Raw genomic sequence first — 19684 nt, forward strand, 5'->3', positions numbered from 1 at the left:
CCTTCTCCATCTATAAAGGAGAGTTAACAGGAGGTCATTGTTCCGTCTTCATGTTTAAAGGAGAGTTAACAGGAGGTCACTGTTCCTTCATCATCTTAAACAGACAATTAACATGAGGTCACTGTTCCTTGTTCATCTATAAAGGAGAGTTAACAGGAGGTCACTGTTCCTTCTTCATCTATAAAGGAGAGTTAACATGAGGGCACTGTTCCTTCACCATCTTAACAGAGAGTTAACAGGAGGTCACTGTCCCTTCTTCATGTTTAAAGGAGAGTTAACAGGAGGTCACTGTTCCTTCACCATGTTAACAGAAAGTTAACATGAGGTCACTGTCCCTTCTTCATGTTTAAAGGAGAGTTAACAGGAGGTCACTGTTCCTTCACCATGTTAACAGAGAGTTAACATGAGGTCACTGTTCCTTCTTCATCTATAAAGGAGAGTTAACATGAGGTCACTGTTCCTTCATCATCTATAAAGGAGATTTAACATGAGGGCACTGTTCCTTCTTCATGTTTAAAGGAGAGTTAACATGAGGTCACTGTTCCTTCTCCATCTATAAAGGAGAGTTAACAGGAGGTCACTGTTCCTTCTCCATCTATAAAGGAGAGTTATCAGGAGGTCACTGTTCCTTCTTCATCTATAAAGGAGAGTTACCAGGAGGTCATTGTTCCGTCTTCATGTTTAAAGGAGAGTTAACATGAGGTCACTGTCCCTTCCTCATGTTTAAAGGACAGTTAACAGGATGTCGCTGTTCCTTCTTCATCTTTAAAGGAGAGTTAACATGAGGTCACTGTTCCTTCTTCATCTATAAAGGAGAGTTAACAGGAGGTAATTGTTCCATCTTCATGTTTAAAGGAGAGTTAACATGAGGTCACTGTCCCTTCTTCATCTATAAAGGAGAGTTAACATGAGGTCACTGTCCCTTCATCTATAAGGAGAGTTAACATGAGGTCACTGTTCCTTCATCATCTTAAACAGAGAGTTACCACGAGGTCACTGTTCCTTCTTCATCTTAAACAGAGAGTTAACATGAGGTCACTGTTCCTTCTTCATCTATAAAGGAGAGTTAACAGGAGGTCAGTGTTCCTTCTTCATCTATAAAGGAGAGGTAACATGAGGGCACTGTTCCTTCACCATCTTAACAGAGAGTTAACAGGAGGTCCCTGTCCCTTCTTCATGTTTAAAGGAGAGTTAACAGGAGGTCACTGTTCCTTCACCATCTTAACAGAGAGTTAACATGAGGTCACTGTCCCTTCTTCATCTATAAAGGAGAGTTAACAGGAGGTCACTGTTCCTTCTTCATCTATAAAGGAGAGTTAACATGAGGTCACTGTTCCTTCATCATCTATAAAGGAGAGTTAACATGATGGCACTGTTCCTTCTTCATGTTTAAAGGAGAGTTAACATGAGGTCACTGTTCCTTCTCCATCTATAAAGGAGAGTTAACAGGAGGTCACTGTTCCTTCTCCATCTATAAAGGAGAGTTAACAGGAGGTCACTGTTCCTTCTCCATCTATAAAGGAGAGTTAACAGGAGGTCACTGTTCCTTCTCCATCTATAAAGGAGAGTTAACAGGAGGTCACTGTTCCTTCTTCATCTATAAAAGAGAGTTAACAGGAGGTCACTGTTCCTTCTTCATGTTTAAAGGAGAGTTAACATGAGGTCACTGTTCCTTCTTCATGTTTAAAGGAGAGTTAACAGGAGGTCACTGTTCCTTCTTCATCTATAAAGGAGAGATAACATGAGGTCACTGTTCCTTCATCATCTTTAAAGGAGAGTTAACACGAGGTCACTGTTCCTTCTCCATCTATAAAGGAGAGTTAACAGGAGGTCATTGTTCCGTCTTCATGTTTAAAGGAGAGTTAACATGAGGTCACTGTTCCTTCTCCATCTATAAAGGAGAGTTAACATGAGGTCACTGTTCCTTCTCCATCTATAAAGGAGAGTTAACATGAGGTCACTGTTCCTTCTCCATCTATAAAGGAGAGTTAACAGGAGGTCATGTTCCGTCTTCATGTTTAAAGGAGAGTTAACAGGAGGTCATTGTTCCTTCTTCATCTATAAAGGAGAGTTAACATGAGGTCACTGTTCCGTCTTCATCTATAAAGGAGAGTTAACAGGAGGTCACTGTTCCTTCTTCATCTATAAAGGAGAGTTAACACGAGGTCACTTTTCCTTCTCCATCTATAAAGGAGAGTTAACAGGAGGTCATTGTTCCGTCTTCATGTTTAAAGGAGAGTTAACATGAGGTCACTGTTCCTTCTCCATCTATAAAGGAGAGTTGACATGAGGTCACTGTTCCTTCTCCATCTATAAAGGAGAGTTAACATGAGGTCACTGTTACTTCTCCATCTATAAAGGAGAGTTAACAGGAGGTCACTGTTCCTTCTTCATGTTTAAAGGAAAGTTAACAGGAGGTCACTGTTCCTTCATCATCTTAAAGGAGAGTTAACATGAGGGCACTGTTCCTTCTTCATCTATAAAGGAGAGTTAACAGGAGGTCACTGTTCCTTCTTCATCTATAAAGGAGAGTTAACATGAGGTCACTGTTCCTTCTTCATCTATAAAGGAGAGTTAACATGAGGGCACTGTTCCTTCACCATGTTAACAGAGAGTTAACATGAGGTCACTGTCCCTTCTTCATGTTTAAAGGAGAGTTAACAGGAGGTCACTGTTCCTTCACCATGTTAACAGAGAGTTAACATGAGGTCACTGTTCCGTCTTCATCTATAAAGGAGAGTTAACATGAGGTCATTGTTCCTTCATCATCTTTAACGGAGAGTTAACATGAGGTTACTGTCTCTTCTTCATGTTTAAAGGAGAGTTAACAGGAGGTCACTGTTCCTTCATCATCTTTAACGGAGAGTTAACATGAGGTCACTGTCCCTTCTTCATGTTTAAAGGAGAGTTAACATGAGGTCACTGTTCCTTCATCATCTTTAACGGAGAGTTAACATGAGGTCACTGTCCCTTCTTCATGTTTAAAGGAGAGTTAACATGAGGTCACTGTCCCTTCATCTATAAAGGAGAGTTAACATGAGGTCACTGTTCCTTCATCATCTTAAACAGAGAGTTAACATGAGGTCACTGTTCCTTCTTCATCTTTAACGGAGAGTTAACATGAGGTCACTGTTCCTTCTTCATGTTTAAAGGAGAGTTAACAGGAGGTCATTGTTCCGTCTTCATGTTTAAAGGAGAGTTAACATGAGGTCACTGTCCCTTCTTCATCTATAAAGGAGAGTTAACATGAGGTCACTGTCCCTTCATCTATAAAGTAGAGTTAACATGAGGTCACTGTTCCTTCATCATCTTAAACAGAGAGTTAACATGAGGTCACTGTTCCTTCCTCATCTCAAACAGAGAGTTAACATGAGGTCACTGTTCCTTCTTCATCTATAAAGGAGAGTTAACAGGAGGTCAGTGTTCCTTCTTCATCTATAAAGGAGAGGTAACATGAGGTCACTGTTCCTTCACCATCTTAACAGAGAGTTAACAGGACGTCACTGTCCCTTCTTCATGTTTAAAGGAGAGTTAACAGGAGGTCACTGTTCCTTCACCATCTTAACAGAGAGTTAACATGAGGTCACTGTCCCTTCTTCATCTATAAAGGAGAGTTAACATGAGGTCACTGTTCCTTCTTCATCTATAAAGGAGAGTTAACATGAGGTCACTGTTCCTTCATCATCTATAAAGGAGAGTTAACAGGAGGTCACTGTTCCTTCTTCATGTTTAAAGGAGAGTTAACAGGAGGTCACTGTTCCTTCACCATCTTAACAGAGAGTTAACACGAGGTCACTGTCCCTTCTTCATCTATAAAGGAGAGTTAACAGGAGGTCACTGTTCCTTCTTCATCTATAAAGGAGAGTTAACATGAGGTCACTGTCCCTTCTTCATCTATAAAGGAGAGTTAACATGAGGTCACTGTCCCTTCTTCATCTATAAAGGAGAGTTAACATGAGGTCACTGTCCCTTCTTCATCTATAAAGGAGAGTTAACATGAGGTCACTGTTCCTTCATCATCTATAAAGGAGAGTTAACATGAGGTCACTGTCCCTTCTTCATCTATAAAGGAGAGTTAACATGAGGTCACTGTTCCTTCTCCATCTATAAAGGAGAGTTAACATGAGGTCACTGTCCCTTCTTCATCTATAAAGGAGAGTTAACATGAGGTCACTGTTCCTTCATCATCTATAAAGGATAGTTAACATAAAGTCACTGTCCCTTCTTCATGTTTAAAGGAGAGTTAACATGAGGTCACTGTTCCTTCTTCATGTTTAAAGGAGAGTTAACAGGAGGTCACTGTTCCTTCACCATCTTAACAGAGAGTTAACACGAGGTCACTGTCCCTTCTTCATCTATAAAGGAGAGTTAACAGGAGGTCACTGTTCCTTCTTCATCTATAAAGGAGAGTTAACATGAGGTCACTGTCCCTTCATCATCTATAAAGGAGAGTTAACAGGAGGTCACTGTTCCTACTTCATCTATAAAGGAGAGTTAACATGAGGTCACTGTTCCTTCATCATCTATGAAGGAGAGTTAACATGAGGTCACTGTCCCTTCTTCATGTTTAAAGGAGAGTTAACATGAGGTCACTGTTCCTTCTTCATCTATGAAGGAGAGTTAACATGAGGTCACTGTTCCTACTTCATCTATAAAGGAGAGTTAACATGAGGTCACTGTTCCTTCATCATCTATGAAGGAGAGTTAACATGAGGTCACTGTCCCTTCTTCATGTTTAAAGGAGAGTTAACATGAGGTCACTGTTCCTTCTTCATCTATAAAGGAGAGTTAACAGGAGGTCACTGTTCCTTCTTCATGTTTAAAGGAGAGTTAACACGAGGTCACTGTTCTTTCTTCATCTATGAAGGAGAGTTAACAGGAGGTCACTGTTCCTTCTTCGTCTATAAAGGAGAGTTAACATGAGGTCACTGTTCCGTCTTCATCTATGAAGGAGAGTTAACATAAAGTCACTGTCCCTTCTTCATGTTTAAAGGAGAGTTAACATGAGGTCACTGTCCCTTCTCCATCTATAAAGGAGAGTTAACATGAGGTCACTTTCCCTTCTCCATCTATAAAGGAGAGTTAACATGAGGTCACTGTCCCTTCTCCATCTATAAAGGAGAGTTAACATGAGGTCACTGTCCCTTCTCCATCTATAAAGGAGAGTTAACATGAGGTCACTGTCCCTTCTCCATCTATAAAGGAGAGTTAACATGAGGTCACTGTTCCTTCTTCATCTATAAAGGAGAGTTAACAGGAGGTCACTGTTCCTTCACCATGTTAACAGAGAGTTAACATGAGGTCACTGTTCTTTCATCATCTTAACAGAGAGTTAACATAAAGTCACTGTCCCTTCTTCATGTTTAAAGGAGAGTTAACATGAGGTCACTGTCCCTTCTCCATCTATAAAGGAGAGTTAACATGAGGTCACTGTCTCTTCTCCATCTATAAAGGAGAGTTAACATGAGGTCACTGTCCCTTCTCCATCTATAAAGGAGAGTTACCATGAGGTCACTGTTCCTTCTTCATCTATAAAGGAGAGTTAACATGAGGTCACTGTCCCTTCTCCATCTATAAAGGAGAGTTAACATGAGGTCACTGTTCCTTCTTCATCTATAAAGGAGAGTTAACATGAGGTCACTGTTCCTTCTTCATGTTTAAAGGAGAGTTAACATGAGGTCACTGTCCCTTCTCCATCTATAAAGGAGAGTTACCATGAGGTCACTGTTCCTTCTTCATCTATAAAGGAGAGTTAACATGAGGTCACTGTCCCTTCTCCATCTATAAAGGAGAGTTAACATGAGGTCACTGTCCCTTCTTCATGTTTAAAGGAGAGTTAACATGAGGTCACTGTCCCTTCTCCATCTATAAAGGAGAGTTACCATGAGGTCACTGTTCCTTCTTCATCTATAAAGGAGAGTTAACATGAGGTCACTGTCCCTTCTCCATCTATAAAGGAGAGTTAACATGAGGTCACTGTTCCTTCTCCATCTATAAAGGAGAGTTAACATGAGGTCACTGTTCCTTCTTCATCTATAAAGGAGAGTTAACAGGAGGTCACTGTTCCTTCTTCATGTTTAAAGGAGAGTTAACATGAGGTCACTGTTCCTTCTTCATCTATAAAGGAGAGTTAACATGAGGTCACTGTCCCTTCTCCATCTATAAAGGAGAGTTAACATGAGGTCACTGTTCCTTCTCCATCTATAAAGGAGAGTTAACATGAGGTCACTGTTCCTTCTTCATCTATAAAGGAGAGTTAACAGGAGGTCACTGTTCCTTCTTCATGTTTAAAGGAGAGTTAACATGAGGGCACTGTTCTTTCATCATCTTAAGAGAGAGTTAACATAAAGTCACTGTCCCTTCTCCATGTTTAAAGGAGAGTTAACAGGAGGTCACTGTTCCTTCACCATGTTAACAGAGAGTTAACATGAGGGCACTCTTCCTTCTTCATGTTTAAAGGAGAGTTAACATGAGGTCACTGTCCCTTCTCCATCTATAAAGGAGAGTTAACATGAGGTCACTGTCCCTTCTCCATCTATAAAGGAGAGTTAACACGAGGTCACTGTTCCTTCTTCATCTATAAAGGAGAGTTAACATGAGGTCACTGTCTCTTCTCCATCTATAAAGGAGAGTTAACATGAGGTCACTGTCTCTTCTCCATCTATAAAGGAGAGTTAACATGAGGTCACTGTCCCTTCTTCATCTATAAAGGAGAGTTAACATGAGGTCACTGTCCCTTCTTCATGTTTAAAGGAGAGTTAACATGAGGTCACTGTCTCTTCTCCATCTATAAAGGAGAGTTAACATGAGGTCACTGTCCCTTCTTCATCTATAAAGGAGAGTTAACATGAGGTCACTGTCCCTTCTTCATGTTTAAAGGAGAGTTAACATGAGGTCACTGTCTCTTCTCCATCTATAAAGGAGAGTTAACACGAGGTCACTGTCCCTTCTCCATCTATAAAGGAGAGTTAACATGAGGTCACTGTCTCTTCTCCATCTATAAAGGAGAGTTAACACGAGGTCACTGTCCCTTCTTCATCTATAAAGGAGAGTTAACATGAGGTCACTGTCCCTTCTTCATGTTTAAAGGAGAGTTAACATGAGGTCACTGTCCCTTCTTCATCTATAAAGGAGAGTTAACATGAGGTCACTGTCCCTTCTTCATGTTTAAAGGAGAGTTAACATGAGGGCACTGTTCTTTCATCATCTTAACAGAGAGTTAACATAAAGTCACTGTCCCTTCTCCATGTTTAAAGGAGAGTTAACATGAGGTCACTGTCCCTTCTCCATCTATAAAGGAGAGTTAACATGAGGTCACTGTCCCTTCTCCATCTATAAAGGAGAGTTAACATGAGGTCACTGTCCCTTCTCCATCTATAAAGGAGAGTTAACATGAGGTCACTGTCCCTTCTCCATCTATAAAGGAGAGTTAACAGGAGGTCACTGTTCCTTCACCATGTTAACAGAGAGTTAACATGAGGTCACTGTCTCTTCTCCATCTATAAAGGAGAGTTAACATGAGGTCACTGTCCCTTCTCCATCTATAAAGGAGAGTTAACATGAGGTCACTGTTCCTTCTTCATCTATAAAGGAGAGTTAACATAAAGTCACTGTCCCTTCTTCATCTATAAAGGAGAGTTACCATGAGGTCACTGTTCCTTCTTCATCTATAAAGGAGAGTTAACAGGAGGTCACTGTTCCTTCTTCATCTATAAAGGAGAGTTAACAGGAGGTCACTGTTCCTTCTTCATCTATAAAGGAGAGTTAACATGAGGTCACTGTCCCTTCTCCATCTATAAAGGAGAGTTAACATGAGGTCACTGTCCCTTCTCCATCTATAAAGGAGAGTTAACATGAGGTCACTGTCCCTTCTCCATCTATAAAGGAGAGTTAACATGAGGTCACTGTCCCTTCTCCATCTATAAAGGAGAGTTAACAGGAGGTCACTGTTCCTTCACCATGTTAACAGAGAGTTAACATGAGGTCACTGTCTCTTCTCCATCTATAAAGGAGAGTTAACATGAGGTCACTGTCCCTTCTCCATCTATAAAGGAGAGTTAACATGAGGTCACTGTTCCTTCTTCATCTATAAAGGAGAGTTAACATAAAGTCACTGTCCCTTCTTCATCTATAAAGGAGAGTTACCATGAGGTCACTGTTCCTTCTTCATCTATAAAGGAGAGTTAACAGGAGGTCACTGTTCCTTCACCATGTTAACAGAGAGTTAACATGAGGGCACTCTTCCTTCTTCATGTTTAAAGGAGAGTTAACATGAGGTCACTGTTCTTTCCAGGCCGTCCCTGGTATTGTTGTGTGATGAATGTTGTGTCCCTATGCATGAGAGGTGTGTACCTGCTCTGCCCCCTGTTGGAAGCCAGTGGACATGGCCAGCACGTTGCTTCGCTCCTCCAGAGCCGTCGTCAGAGACTTCCAGTCCTCCTGTAACCTTAACGACACCTGGGCAATACGCTCCGCCCCATAGTGACCGGCTTCTGCCAAGCGTGTTGCTACAGTGACCACACTGTCCACATTGACACTGCCGTTCTATACACACACACACACACACACACACACACACACACACACACACACACACACACACACACACACACACACACACACACACACACACACACACAGAGAAGAAGCATGTTACATGCTGTTTAGCATGTTGGAAAGCTCGGAATCAAACGTTTGTGAAGAAACATCATGAAATCTCTCCCCAACAGGCATCATTTAAAGGAAACACTCGTCACACTTCTGTTCTTTCACATGTACACCTCTTTCTTTCTTACTACATCCTTTTCGTTGATCACCTTTAAGTCAAGTTCAACTTTATCATCGCGTATTGGAATATAAGGAAATTCCTGTGCTCTGGCTCTCTCTACTTTAACACAAAGGACATAAAGACACACAATCCCAAAAATGACCTACACAGAATATGTACAATTAATTCATAATTCATACATTAAATACACAATTTAGAAAACTACACAATATTGCAACAACGTAAGGTGCTTATGGGTGTGTCAGCTGTTGAGCAACCTGACTGACTGTGGAAAGAAACTATAACTGAGACGGCTGGTGTGTGATTTGTACGGCTGGACACGAGTATCCCACTATTCAGATACTCGGTCGTCTGGTAAGTATTCGGTTTCAATTTTGGGATAAAGATACCATTTTTTTGTTGTTTTTTTCGCTTAATGTTGGCAATCAATCAATCAATCAATCAATCCATCAATAAAGCGGAACTGCAAAATAACACTTGTCAGCCCATTCTTGTGCTATATTTATACTTTTTAATTGCACGGTCAAAATGTGTAAATATGTACTGTGTCTGCTGGGGCACCTGACCTGACATCCCTCTCACGCACAGCAGTGACGTCACGCTTCAGTTCACCTTGGCCAACGACCATGACGGTCATTTTGACCGTTTTGGATTTTCAGTTTAACAAGTTTGTGGGGAATAAAAAGATACAGACCTGCCGCTCACTGAATGCTCCTAAAACTGCATATATTTGCATCAAAATGAGTTTTAGATCAATTGCACAAAAAAGTTATAAGATCTACCTAAAACGACCATGAGCAGTCAAAATGACCGCACTTAATTTGTGCGTGATCGTGCGCATCATGTCAGTATTTATGACGTGTGTTGGTCATGTCATTTCGTTCATGAAGTTCGTTGCTAGAAACACACTAACGTTCTCCAGTGCAGAGAAATAGTCTACACTTGATCTTTGATTATTGCCAACATGTCTGGTTACAGACGCACCATGACTACCACCGATGCCTTGCAGTATTTACAGGCGTTGGACAGTGGCCATTTTAAATTGTTTGAAAAATAGTATTCATGTTGTTAAAATGTTAATTTTGGTGTCAGTCGTTTCTTAACAGACATAGTGCATAGTGCATTAATATCTCAATTGGGTATTTATCTTGGCAGAATACAGAGTTGAAAAACCGTCACTGGGCATTTTGACCGCTCATTTTGACCGCCCGTGGTCGTTATAGTAGTTTTCAGTTCCAGTCGTTGTTTGAGACTGTCTCAATATTTATTTTCAGTCCTTTTTTTACATTACACATTTTATAGGCCTTGTTATGTGTAATGACCTACTTTTCCCTCTCACAGATGATAACACCGTTTCTGAATTAGCTGTGGAACTTCGGCATGTTTATTTCGCTCCACGCATAACGTGCACATCATCCGACTGACTCTCGTCTACCTTCCCGCTCCCCGTGGCTGCTCTGTTTTCTATCCCACAATTCCCTGTGTCCTTAAAGGTGTATTCCCCTAATACTGAACATCACATTATGTTTGTTAGATTAGCAATATGTGTTTGACGTTTTGTTTTTCAGGTAATATGTTCACTTTTTCAATTTTGCCATTCAAGTTCAACCATGTCTCTGTTTAAAAATAGTCTTATAGTTGTTAAAATTTTCATTTTGGTGTCAGTCGTTTCGTAACAGACATGCAAACATATGTACAGAAGTTTAAAAAATTGCGGTCATTTTGACTACCCACGGTCATCTTAGGTAGGAGTGAAATCCCGGTCGTTCTAGTGTTAAAAGGAAACAAGATGGCGAAGGCCTCAGCTGTGCGGCGACACATTAACTTGAGCGGTGACAAGGCAGAGTGGCACACATGCAGTGTGACGTGTGGCAGTGTGGCACACATGCAGTGTGACGTGTAGCACACATGCAGTGTGATGTGTGGCAGTGTGGCACACATGCAGTGTGACGTGTAGCACACATGCAGTGTGATGTGTGGCAGTGTGGCACACATGCAGTGTGACGTGTAGCACACATGCAGTGTGATGTGTGGCACACATGCAGTGTGACGTGTGGCACACATGCAGTGTGATGTGTGGCACACATGCAGTGTGACGTGTGGCATGTGGCACACATGCAGTGTGATGTGTGGCACACATGCAGTGTGATGTGTGGCAGTGTGGCACACATGCAGTGTGACGTGTAGCACACATGCAGTGTGATGTGTGGCACACATGCAGTGTGACGTGTGGCACACATGCAGTGTGATGTATGGCATGTGGCACACATGCAGTGTGACGTGTGGCATGTGGCACACATGCAGTGTGATGAGTGGCACACATGCAGTGTGACGTGTGGCACACATGCAGTGTGGCATGTGGCACACATGCAGTGTGACGTGTGGCATGTGGCACACATGCAGTGTGATGTGTGGCACACATGCAGTGTGACATGTGGCACACATGCAGTGTGGCATGTGGCACACATGCAGTGTGATGTGTGGCAGTGTGGCACACATGCAGTGTGATGAGTGGCACACATGCAGTGTGACGTGTGGCACACATGCAGTGTAGCATGTGGCACACATGCAGTGTGACGTGTGGCACACATGCAGTGTGATGTGTGGCATGTGGCACACATGCAGTGTGATGTGTGGCACACATGCAGTGTGACGTGTGGCACACATGCAGTGTGGCATGTGGCACACATGCAGTGTGATGTGTGGCATGTGGCACATGCAGTGTGACGTGTGGCACACATGCAGTGTGGCATGTGGCACACATGCAGTGTGATGTGTGGCAGTGTGGCACATATGCAGTGTGACGTGTAGCACACATGCAGTGTGGCATGTGGCACACATGCAGTGTGATGTGTGGCAGTGTGGCACACATGCAGCGTGACGTGTGGCACACATGCAGTGTGGCATGTGGCACACATGCAGTGTGATGTGTGGCATGTGGCACACATGCAGCGTGACGTGTGGCACACATGCAGTGTGATGTGTGGCATGTGGCACACATGCAGCGTGACGTGTGGCACACATGCAGTGTGATGTGTGGCAGTGTGGCACACATGCAGTGTGGCATGTGGCACACATGCAGTGTGACGTGTGGCACACATGCAGTGTGGCGTGTGGCACACATGCAGTGTGGCGTGTGGCACACATGCAGTGTGACGTGTGGCACACATGCAGTGTGATGTGTGGCACACATGCAGTGTGGCATGTGGCACACATGCAGTGTGATGTGTGGCAGTGTGGCACATATGCAGTGTGACGTGTAGCACACATGCAGTGTGGCATGTGGCACACATGCAGTGTGATGTGTGGCAGTGTGGCACATATGCAGTGTGACGTGTAGCACACATGCAGTGTGGCATGTGGCACACATGCAGTGTGATGTGTGGCATGTGGCACACATGCAGCGTGACGTGTGGCACACATGCAGTGTGATGTGTGGCAGTGTGGCACACATGCAGTGTGATGTGAGGCACACATGCAGTGTGAAAGTGGCCTACCACGGTGGCGCAACTAGCCTGACCAACCAGCTGACTGCTGCAGTAGTGTGCCGCTCTTACACGGTGCTGAAACTTCAGACCACACCAGCTAGCACACTTAGCTTAGCTCATGTCTCTGTCTTCCAGCCGCCATTATCAAGCTGCTCTTATCCAAACAGGAACCTTACACATGATAAAAACGTGCACCTACTTTGCTTGGACTGATCCGAACAGTTAAAGTAAACCATTACAGGGCGTTCGGGGAGCGTAGTGGTAAATTCCGTTGCCTACCAAAACAGAAATCGCCGGTTCGAGGCCCCATTACTTCCGGCTTGTTCGGGCGTCCCTACAGACACCGCTGACTTCCGGTTTCGACCGCGGTAAAAAATGTCAACGTATAAATGACAAACAAATGGATAAATGTGTGTAAAAACCGAACTCAAAAGTAAATCCAAATTATCTCGTCGCCAATTGTTGTGTGCACTGTGGTAATAAGTAAGCAAAGTAGTATTTTAATCAACAGTCATTTATTGAACATCTCTGAGGTATGCTAGAAACGGCCACAGCTCAACGTAGACTCCCCCTCTCTCTTCCTACGTCATCACGTCTTAAAGGCACAGGACACAACAAAATGGCGGATAAATAAAAACGTCAATGCATTAATGTAAAAATAAATGGATAAACGGTGGATAAATGTCAACGACGTGTACAGAATTTTCGACGGACTTTCACCTGCAACCACCAGCAAACGGGTGAAATGTTTCAAATTGTACATGTCAAGTTACATCCACAATGACAAGGGTAAGTAATTACAAACTCTACGAAGAAAAACAACAAGTTTACAAACATCAAGCTAGGCTATAAACTAAGCTATAATATATGCTTAATTACTCACCTTTGTAATGCTGTACTCGTCGTTGACCTTTATCCGTGGTAAATGGATGGTAGAGGCTAGTTCCCATCGATACAGAGAACGGAAATGGAGTAGAGAACGGTCAACTGAGCATGCGCGAAATGCCTCTACCGTGCCTCCACACGCCCCGCGTAGCATCCAGGCGCTAGGATTCTAGGAAGACCCGCCCCTGCTCTGTGTCTGTTTATTAACTTTAACCCTAACCCCGCCCTAACCCTAACCTTAACCTACCCAAACAACGGGGGCAACGAGTACTTGCGCATGCTCAGTTGACCGTTCTCTGCATCGACGGGAACTAGCCTCTACCGTAAAGGGATGGATCCGTGGATGGACCAGGAACTATTGTTGTGTTACAGCCTATTCAAGTGTCAAACATGGTGCATTTGTTGTTTGTTTGTTTGAATACCCTGGGGAGAACTCCTGCGGGCATCCATGGCTATGCCTGTTAAGTGTTGTTATTTGATAGCGCCCTTACTCATTGTATTACGGTACATTTAGATGTGACGTCGCCACGTTCTCTGTGTGCGACAGTGTGTGTTGCAAGAGTTGGTAGTAGAGAGCCAAGACCTGCTGTATTTGCGTGTATAAATATGCCAAACGTTAAAGGCTAAAGAGAAAACAGAGTCAAGCTTTGCTTATCCTCCATACACAACAAGGAGATTGCGCACCCCAGCTCAACAGCTTATGGGCCCAGGCAGAGTTGGACACAAGCTAGCATTCTGGAAGAAGTTTAACGCGTAGTATTACACGGAACTTCTACAGGCTATGTGGACCAGCTTGGAGATTAGTGAGCGTTTATGTCAGAGTTTCTTAATCTGTGTTTATATTCTCGGAAGAAGTTTTACATTACGTATTATACGTTAGCCAATGAAGCTAACAAGCTAGCTTAGCAAAGAAAAAGTGTAGCAAGCTAGTAGGCCACGGTAAAATTAGCGAGTTAGCAAGATGGCAAGCAGAGCAACAGGAGCCTTGGCACCGCAGCTTTTGTTCGACGGATCCGAAGATAAGTATGACCTTTGGGAAACAAGATTCCTAGGCTGCTTACATACTCTGAATGTTAGGGTTTGTGGAAGACCCCAAACGCACGACACCAGACAGAGATGGGGTTAGCCGAAACTGGCGTACTTTATTCCTTGTGCGTACAACAGTCAAACACAGGTAGGCAATAAGCGACAAGAAAACGGGAAGTCCAAGGGAAAAAACTCGCGGGTAATCCAAACGGGAACACGGCAGGATACTTCCACGGGGAAACTTTGCAAGGCAAACCATAAACCAAGGGCTGGGGTGAGCTCGGAGAGAAAAGCACTGTAAGGGAAGAGTAGCCACTACTGCGAGGAGATTACGGCACGAACTGACAACGGGCGCAAGGAGACCACCAAACTTAAGCCCAGCCCTGACGGGCTGATTGGCTGCCGGCGCAGGGTGGGCGGGCCACGGCGCGGGGTGGGCGAGCCGTAACAGTACCCCCCCCTCCACGGGAGCCACCAGGCGACTTGCCCGGCTTGTCGGGATGGGAATGATGGAACTCAGTGAGCAGCCCAGGGTCCAGGATGAGCTGGCGGGAGACCCAGCTACGTCCTCCGGACCGTAGCCTTCCCAGTCCACCAAATACTGGAACCCCCGTCCTCGGCGCCGGACGTCCAGCAGCCAGTGGACCTTCCACTGGGGGTGCCCATCCACGATCTCAGGGGGAGGCGGAGCTGGGGCCGGAGGCATCAGAGGACTGTGGGAGACAGGCTTAACCCAAGACACATGAAAAACGGGATGGATCTTCAAGGAAGCCGGAAGCTGCAGACTCACCGCCGCGGAGCTGAGAACCTTCCTGATCTCAAAGGGCCCGACAAACCGGGGGTTCAGCTTCTTCGCGGTGGACTGAAGCGGGAGGGCCTTCGAGGACAGCCACACCCTTTGGCCTGGTTGGTACGTAGGCACTGGGGACCGGCGTCGGTTGGCTCCCCGACTGGCACGCTCAGCTACCCGGAGCAGAGCAGCTCTGGTCACCTCCCAGACACGACGACACCAGTTCAGATGGGCCTGCACGGAGGGAACTGCCACTTCTGACTCCTGCGCAGCAAAGAGAGGCTGCTGGTAGCCCAGGGACACCTCAAAAGGTGAGAGGCCGGTGGCAGAGCTGACCAGGGAGTTGATGTCTGCCCTCCCCACGCTCTGGTTCATCCTCTCCGTCTGCCCGTTAGTCTGTGGGTGATATCCAGAGGAGAGACTAACAGAGGCACCCAACCCCTTACAAAAGGCCCGCCATACCTGGGAGACGAACTGGGGCACTCGGTCTGAGACGACGTCCAGGGGAAGGCACAGAGACGGAACACGTGGCCCGTCAGGAGGTCCACCATCTCAGAAGCCGATGGGAGTTTGGGGAGGGCCACCAGGTGCACTCCCTTACTGAAGCGGTCCACCACTGTCAGGATCACAGTGTTACCCTGCAAGGGAGGCAGTCCGGAGACAAAATCCAACGCCACATGGGACCAGGGCCGACTTGGAGTTGGGAGGGGCTGCAGCAGACCCGCGGGTGCCTGGTGAGAGGCCCCGCTGCGAGCACAGACAGAGCAGGCCTTTACGAAGTCCCCGACGTCGTTCCTCACGGTGGGCCACCAGAACGCCAAGCCAGGAAGGAGGCACGTGGCTCGGGGCGGGATGGGAGCGCAACGCCTGCCTGACCATGGTCTTGATGCCCCAGGTAACCACGCCAACCACCCTGGCCTCAGGAAGGATGGGAGTCGGCTCCACTGTAGCTGGCTCCCTCCTCGGGTGTTGTCGGGACAGGGAGTCTGCCTTCGTGTTGCAGGACCCGGGGTGATAAGTCAGCGTGAAGTCAAACCGACTGAGGAAGCTGGCCCACCGTGCCTGCCGACCATTGAGGCGCTTGGTTGCTCGGATGAACGTCAAGTTCTTATGATCAGTCCAGATGGTGAACGGCTGTTCCGCCCCCTCCAGCCAATGGCGCCACTCCTCCAGAGCAGCCACCACTGCCAGCAGCTCCCGGTTCCCGACATCGTAGTTCTCCTCAGCGGGGAGGAACCGGCGAGAGAAGAAGGTGCATGGATGGACCTTCTGGTCAGACGCTGACCGCTGGGAGAGGACAGCCCCCAACCCGGTGTCCGAAGCGTCCACCTCCACAATGAACTGCTTCTTGGGGTTGGGGTGGAGCAGGACCGGGGCGCTGGTGAACCTCTCCTTGAGGGACTGGCTCGTTAGGTTACCCACACAGGCCTGGAGGGGCTGGACCCGAGTCTGAAGATCGCTCACCGCAGCAGAGGCTGCCTCTAGCTGCTGGGTGTGGGAGTTGATCAGTTGGATCTGTCTGACGAGAGCGGCTTGAACCGGACTGGTCGGTACGCTCTCTGTGTCGGCTGGGGTCGTCATGGTCAGTTCGTACTGTTAGGGTTTGTGGAAGACCCCAAACGCACGACACCAGACAGAGATGGGGTTAGCCGAAACTGGCGTACTTTATTCCTTGCGCGTACAACAGTCAAACACAGGAAGGCAATAAGCGACAAGAAAACGGGAAGTCCAAGGGAAAAAACTCGCGGGTAATCCAAACGGGAACACGGCAGGATACTTCCATGGGGAAACTTTGCAAGGGAAACCATAAACCAAGGGCTGGGGTAAGCTCAGAGAGAAAAGCACCGTAAGGGAAGAGTAGCCACTACTGCGAGGAGATTACGGCACGAACTGACAACGGGCGCTGGGAGACCACCAAACTTAAGCCCAGCCCTGACGGGCTGATTGGCTCCCGGCGCGGGGTGGGCGAGCCGTAACACTGAAGCTAAAAGAGACTATTTTACGTGAGCCCACCGGCACTAGCGAAGAACAGTTAACTGAAGATAGGAGGAAGAACGCTGATTGCTATGCTGAGCTACTAAGACTGATAGATGATAAAAAGCCTATCAGTGATAACACATGAAGCCACTGATGATGGCAGGAAGGCTCTGAGAATACTGGAAGAACATTATTTTGGAAAAAGCAAGCCGTGGATCATAAATCTATACACATCATTGACCAAGCTACGCATGGCAAATAACGAGAGTGTTACTGACTACATAATAAGGGCGGAGAACCTCATTACGGCTCAGAGGGATGCAGGCGAGACCATGAGTGATGGACTGATTGTAGCCATGATACTAGGTGAGCTACCAGACTCTTTTAAGTCGCTAGCCATTCACATAACACAAAACGAAGATAACGTTACATTTGCAGACTTTAAAAGAAGACTACGGGTCTGTGAAGAGGCAGAGAAAAGGAACACGGGAAGATCTACAGATAATGTGATGACGACCTGTGCAAGGCAAGGCCGAGGCCCCACCAAGACGCACGCTAGCAACAGAAAAGATGACGATGCCAACGTGACGTGTTACAAGTGTGGAATAAAAGGGCACAAGGCAAGAAAATGTTTTCAAAAAGTGTGGTGCAGTTACTGCAAAAATAATACAAACCAAGAGGCTCTGTGCAAGAAAAAGGGGGAACAAGATGGTGTCAGAAAAGTCACGGAGGAACAAAATGGCGACCAAGACCATCTCTTCAAGGTCAAGCACACAAAGAACGAGAGACCACCAGACATCGTGAAGATGAAGGCATCATGGTGGATGCAGGAGCAACATCCCACATCGTGAATGACATCAGAAAGTTTAAAAGCTATGACAACTCATTCCAGCCTGACACCCACTCAGTGGAGTTGGCCGATAGGACCAAGTGCAGTGGAATAGCACAACGAAGAGGAACGGTGATGATATGTCTACTAGACAGCGCCGGACGACATACACTGTATATGCCTTCATACCCACATGACATCTTTTTGGTGGCAAGAGCAACAAACGAAGGGGCAACAATCACTTTCAAGAAAGGGGACAGGCGCATGGTTACCAAGGACGGTAGCAGGTTTGACATCCACGAGAGTGGAAATTTGTATTACTTGTTGAGGAGAGTGTTGACCAATTTAAAGGGTGTCACGACATGCAAACTTGGCATGACATTTTGTGTCATTGTAACTATGAAGATGTACAAAAGTTACAAAGTGTAGTGAAAGGCATGGAGATAAAAGGAAGTGCAGTCAGACCAGATCAGTTATATGAAGTGTGTACACAAGGCAAATTCACCCAGAAGACAAATAGGGAGCCAGACAGAAAGGCTAAGAAACCCTTAGAACTAGTCCACACTGACTTAGCCGGTCCCATGCCAACACCGAGCATAGAAGGGTACAGATATGCACAGTCTTTTACAGACGACTACTCAGGTACCATGTTAGTGTATTTTCTAAGGTCCAAGAGTGATACAGTGCAAGGCACAGAAAGGTTCTTAGCAGACATAGCACCTTACGGAGAAGTCAAGTGTATCCATTCAGATAACGGCACTGAGTTTACAAGCCGAGACATCCAGGCACTGTTAACCAAGAATAGGATCAGACATGAGATGTCTGCATAAAGGAGCTGGGCCTGGGAGTAGGAACGCTGTGTTAGGACGCTGATTAGGACGGCCAGGGAGTCTGTGTACGCCGCCCTGATAAGGACGGCCTTGGAGCAGGAACGCCATGCACATAAACCTGATTAGGACACGCGCTACACATACAAAACAACACGAGGAAAACATGATGACAGTGACAAAGGGAAACCAAAAAAGAAGATCACGCCTGTCTCCAAAAAGCACCACGCCTTGTTGTTTTAGTATTTAAGATTATGTTCTTCCACTATTTGGCAGACGACTCCCGGTTGCACCGAGGGTACGTCTCCAGCGCTGCAGCATTACCTGTGAACTATTTGTTGTGTGCCAAATAAAATGACACGAACCAGCAAGAAGTCGTCTGACTTCTTATTTGCCTATGTCGACCTGAATCAAAGAACCGGGCGAGTCTTTTGCAAAAGATAAGACTCAACAGCACCCTATTCACCCCACCAAAATGCACCGAGGGTACGTCTCCAGCGCTGCAGCATTACCTGTGAACTATTTGTTGTGTGCCAAATAAAATGACACGAACCAGCAAGAAGTCGTCTGACTTCTTATTTGCCTATGTCGACCTGAATCAAAGAACCGGGCGAGTCTTTTGCAAAAGATAAGACTCAACAGCACCCTATTCACCCCACCAAAATGGCACAGCAGAGAGAGGTTGGCGAACTCTCTATGATATGAACAGACGCTTACTGATAGAAAGCGAGTTACCAGATACCAGCTTATGTGAGGAACAGGTGCTACAGCAGGCACATAAAGAAAACACCATACGAGCTGTTCACAGGCAAGAAACCAAACATATCCAAACTGCAGAAATTTGGATCACTCTGTTTTGATTACAAGCAAGAGAAAGGAAAGCTAGACTCTAGGTGTGAGCAAGGTGTTTTCATTGGCTATGATAAAAACAGCCCAGCTTATCTAGTGTACTATTCAGACACAGAGAGGGTTCAAAAGCACTGGTTGGTGAAGTTCAACACAAACACCTGAGTCATACATAGAATATGGTGATAGGAATGTACATCCCAGGGTCAATGACAGCGAAGAAAATGT

The 19684-nt window shown here is 45.7% G+C and overlaps 1 protein-coding gene across 1 annotated transcript in view; it reads right to left on the reverse strand.

Annotated features, from left to right (window-relative positions):
- kalrnb (kalirin RhoGEF kinase b) overlaps window positions 1-19684 on the reverse strand; it is a gene marked incomplete at its 5' end in the record, with an annotated part of 412121 nt that overhangs the window by 361604 nt on the left and 30833 nt on the right. The window contains one exon of the mRNA XM_056301536.1: window positions 8353-8544. Coding sequence (XP_056157511.1) covers window positions 8353-8544 — 192 coding nt within the window. The remainder of the gene's footprint in view (window positions 1-8352; window positions 8545-19684) is intronic.

This window comes from Lampris incognitus, chromosome 21, assembly GCF_029633865.1.
Source record: "Lampris incognitus isolate fLamInc1 chromosome 21, fLamInc1.hap2, whole genome shotgun sequence".
Taxonomy (NCBI): domain Eukaryota; kingdom Metazoa; phylum Chordata; class Actinopteri; order Lampriformes; family Lampridae; genus Lampris; species Lampris incognitus.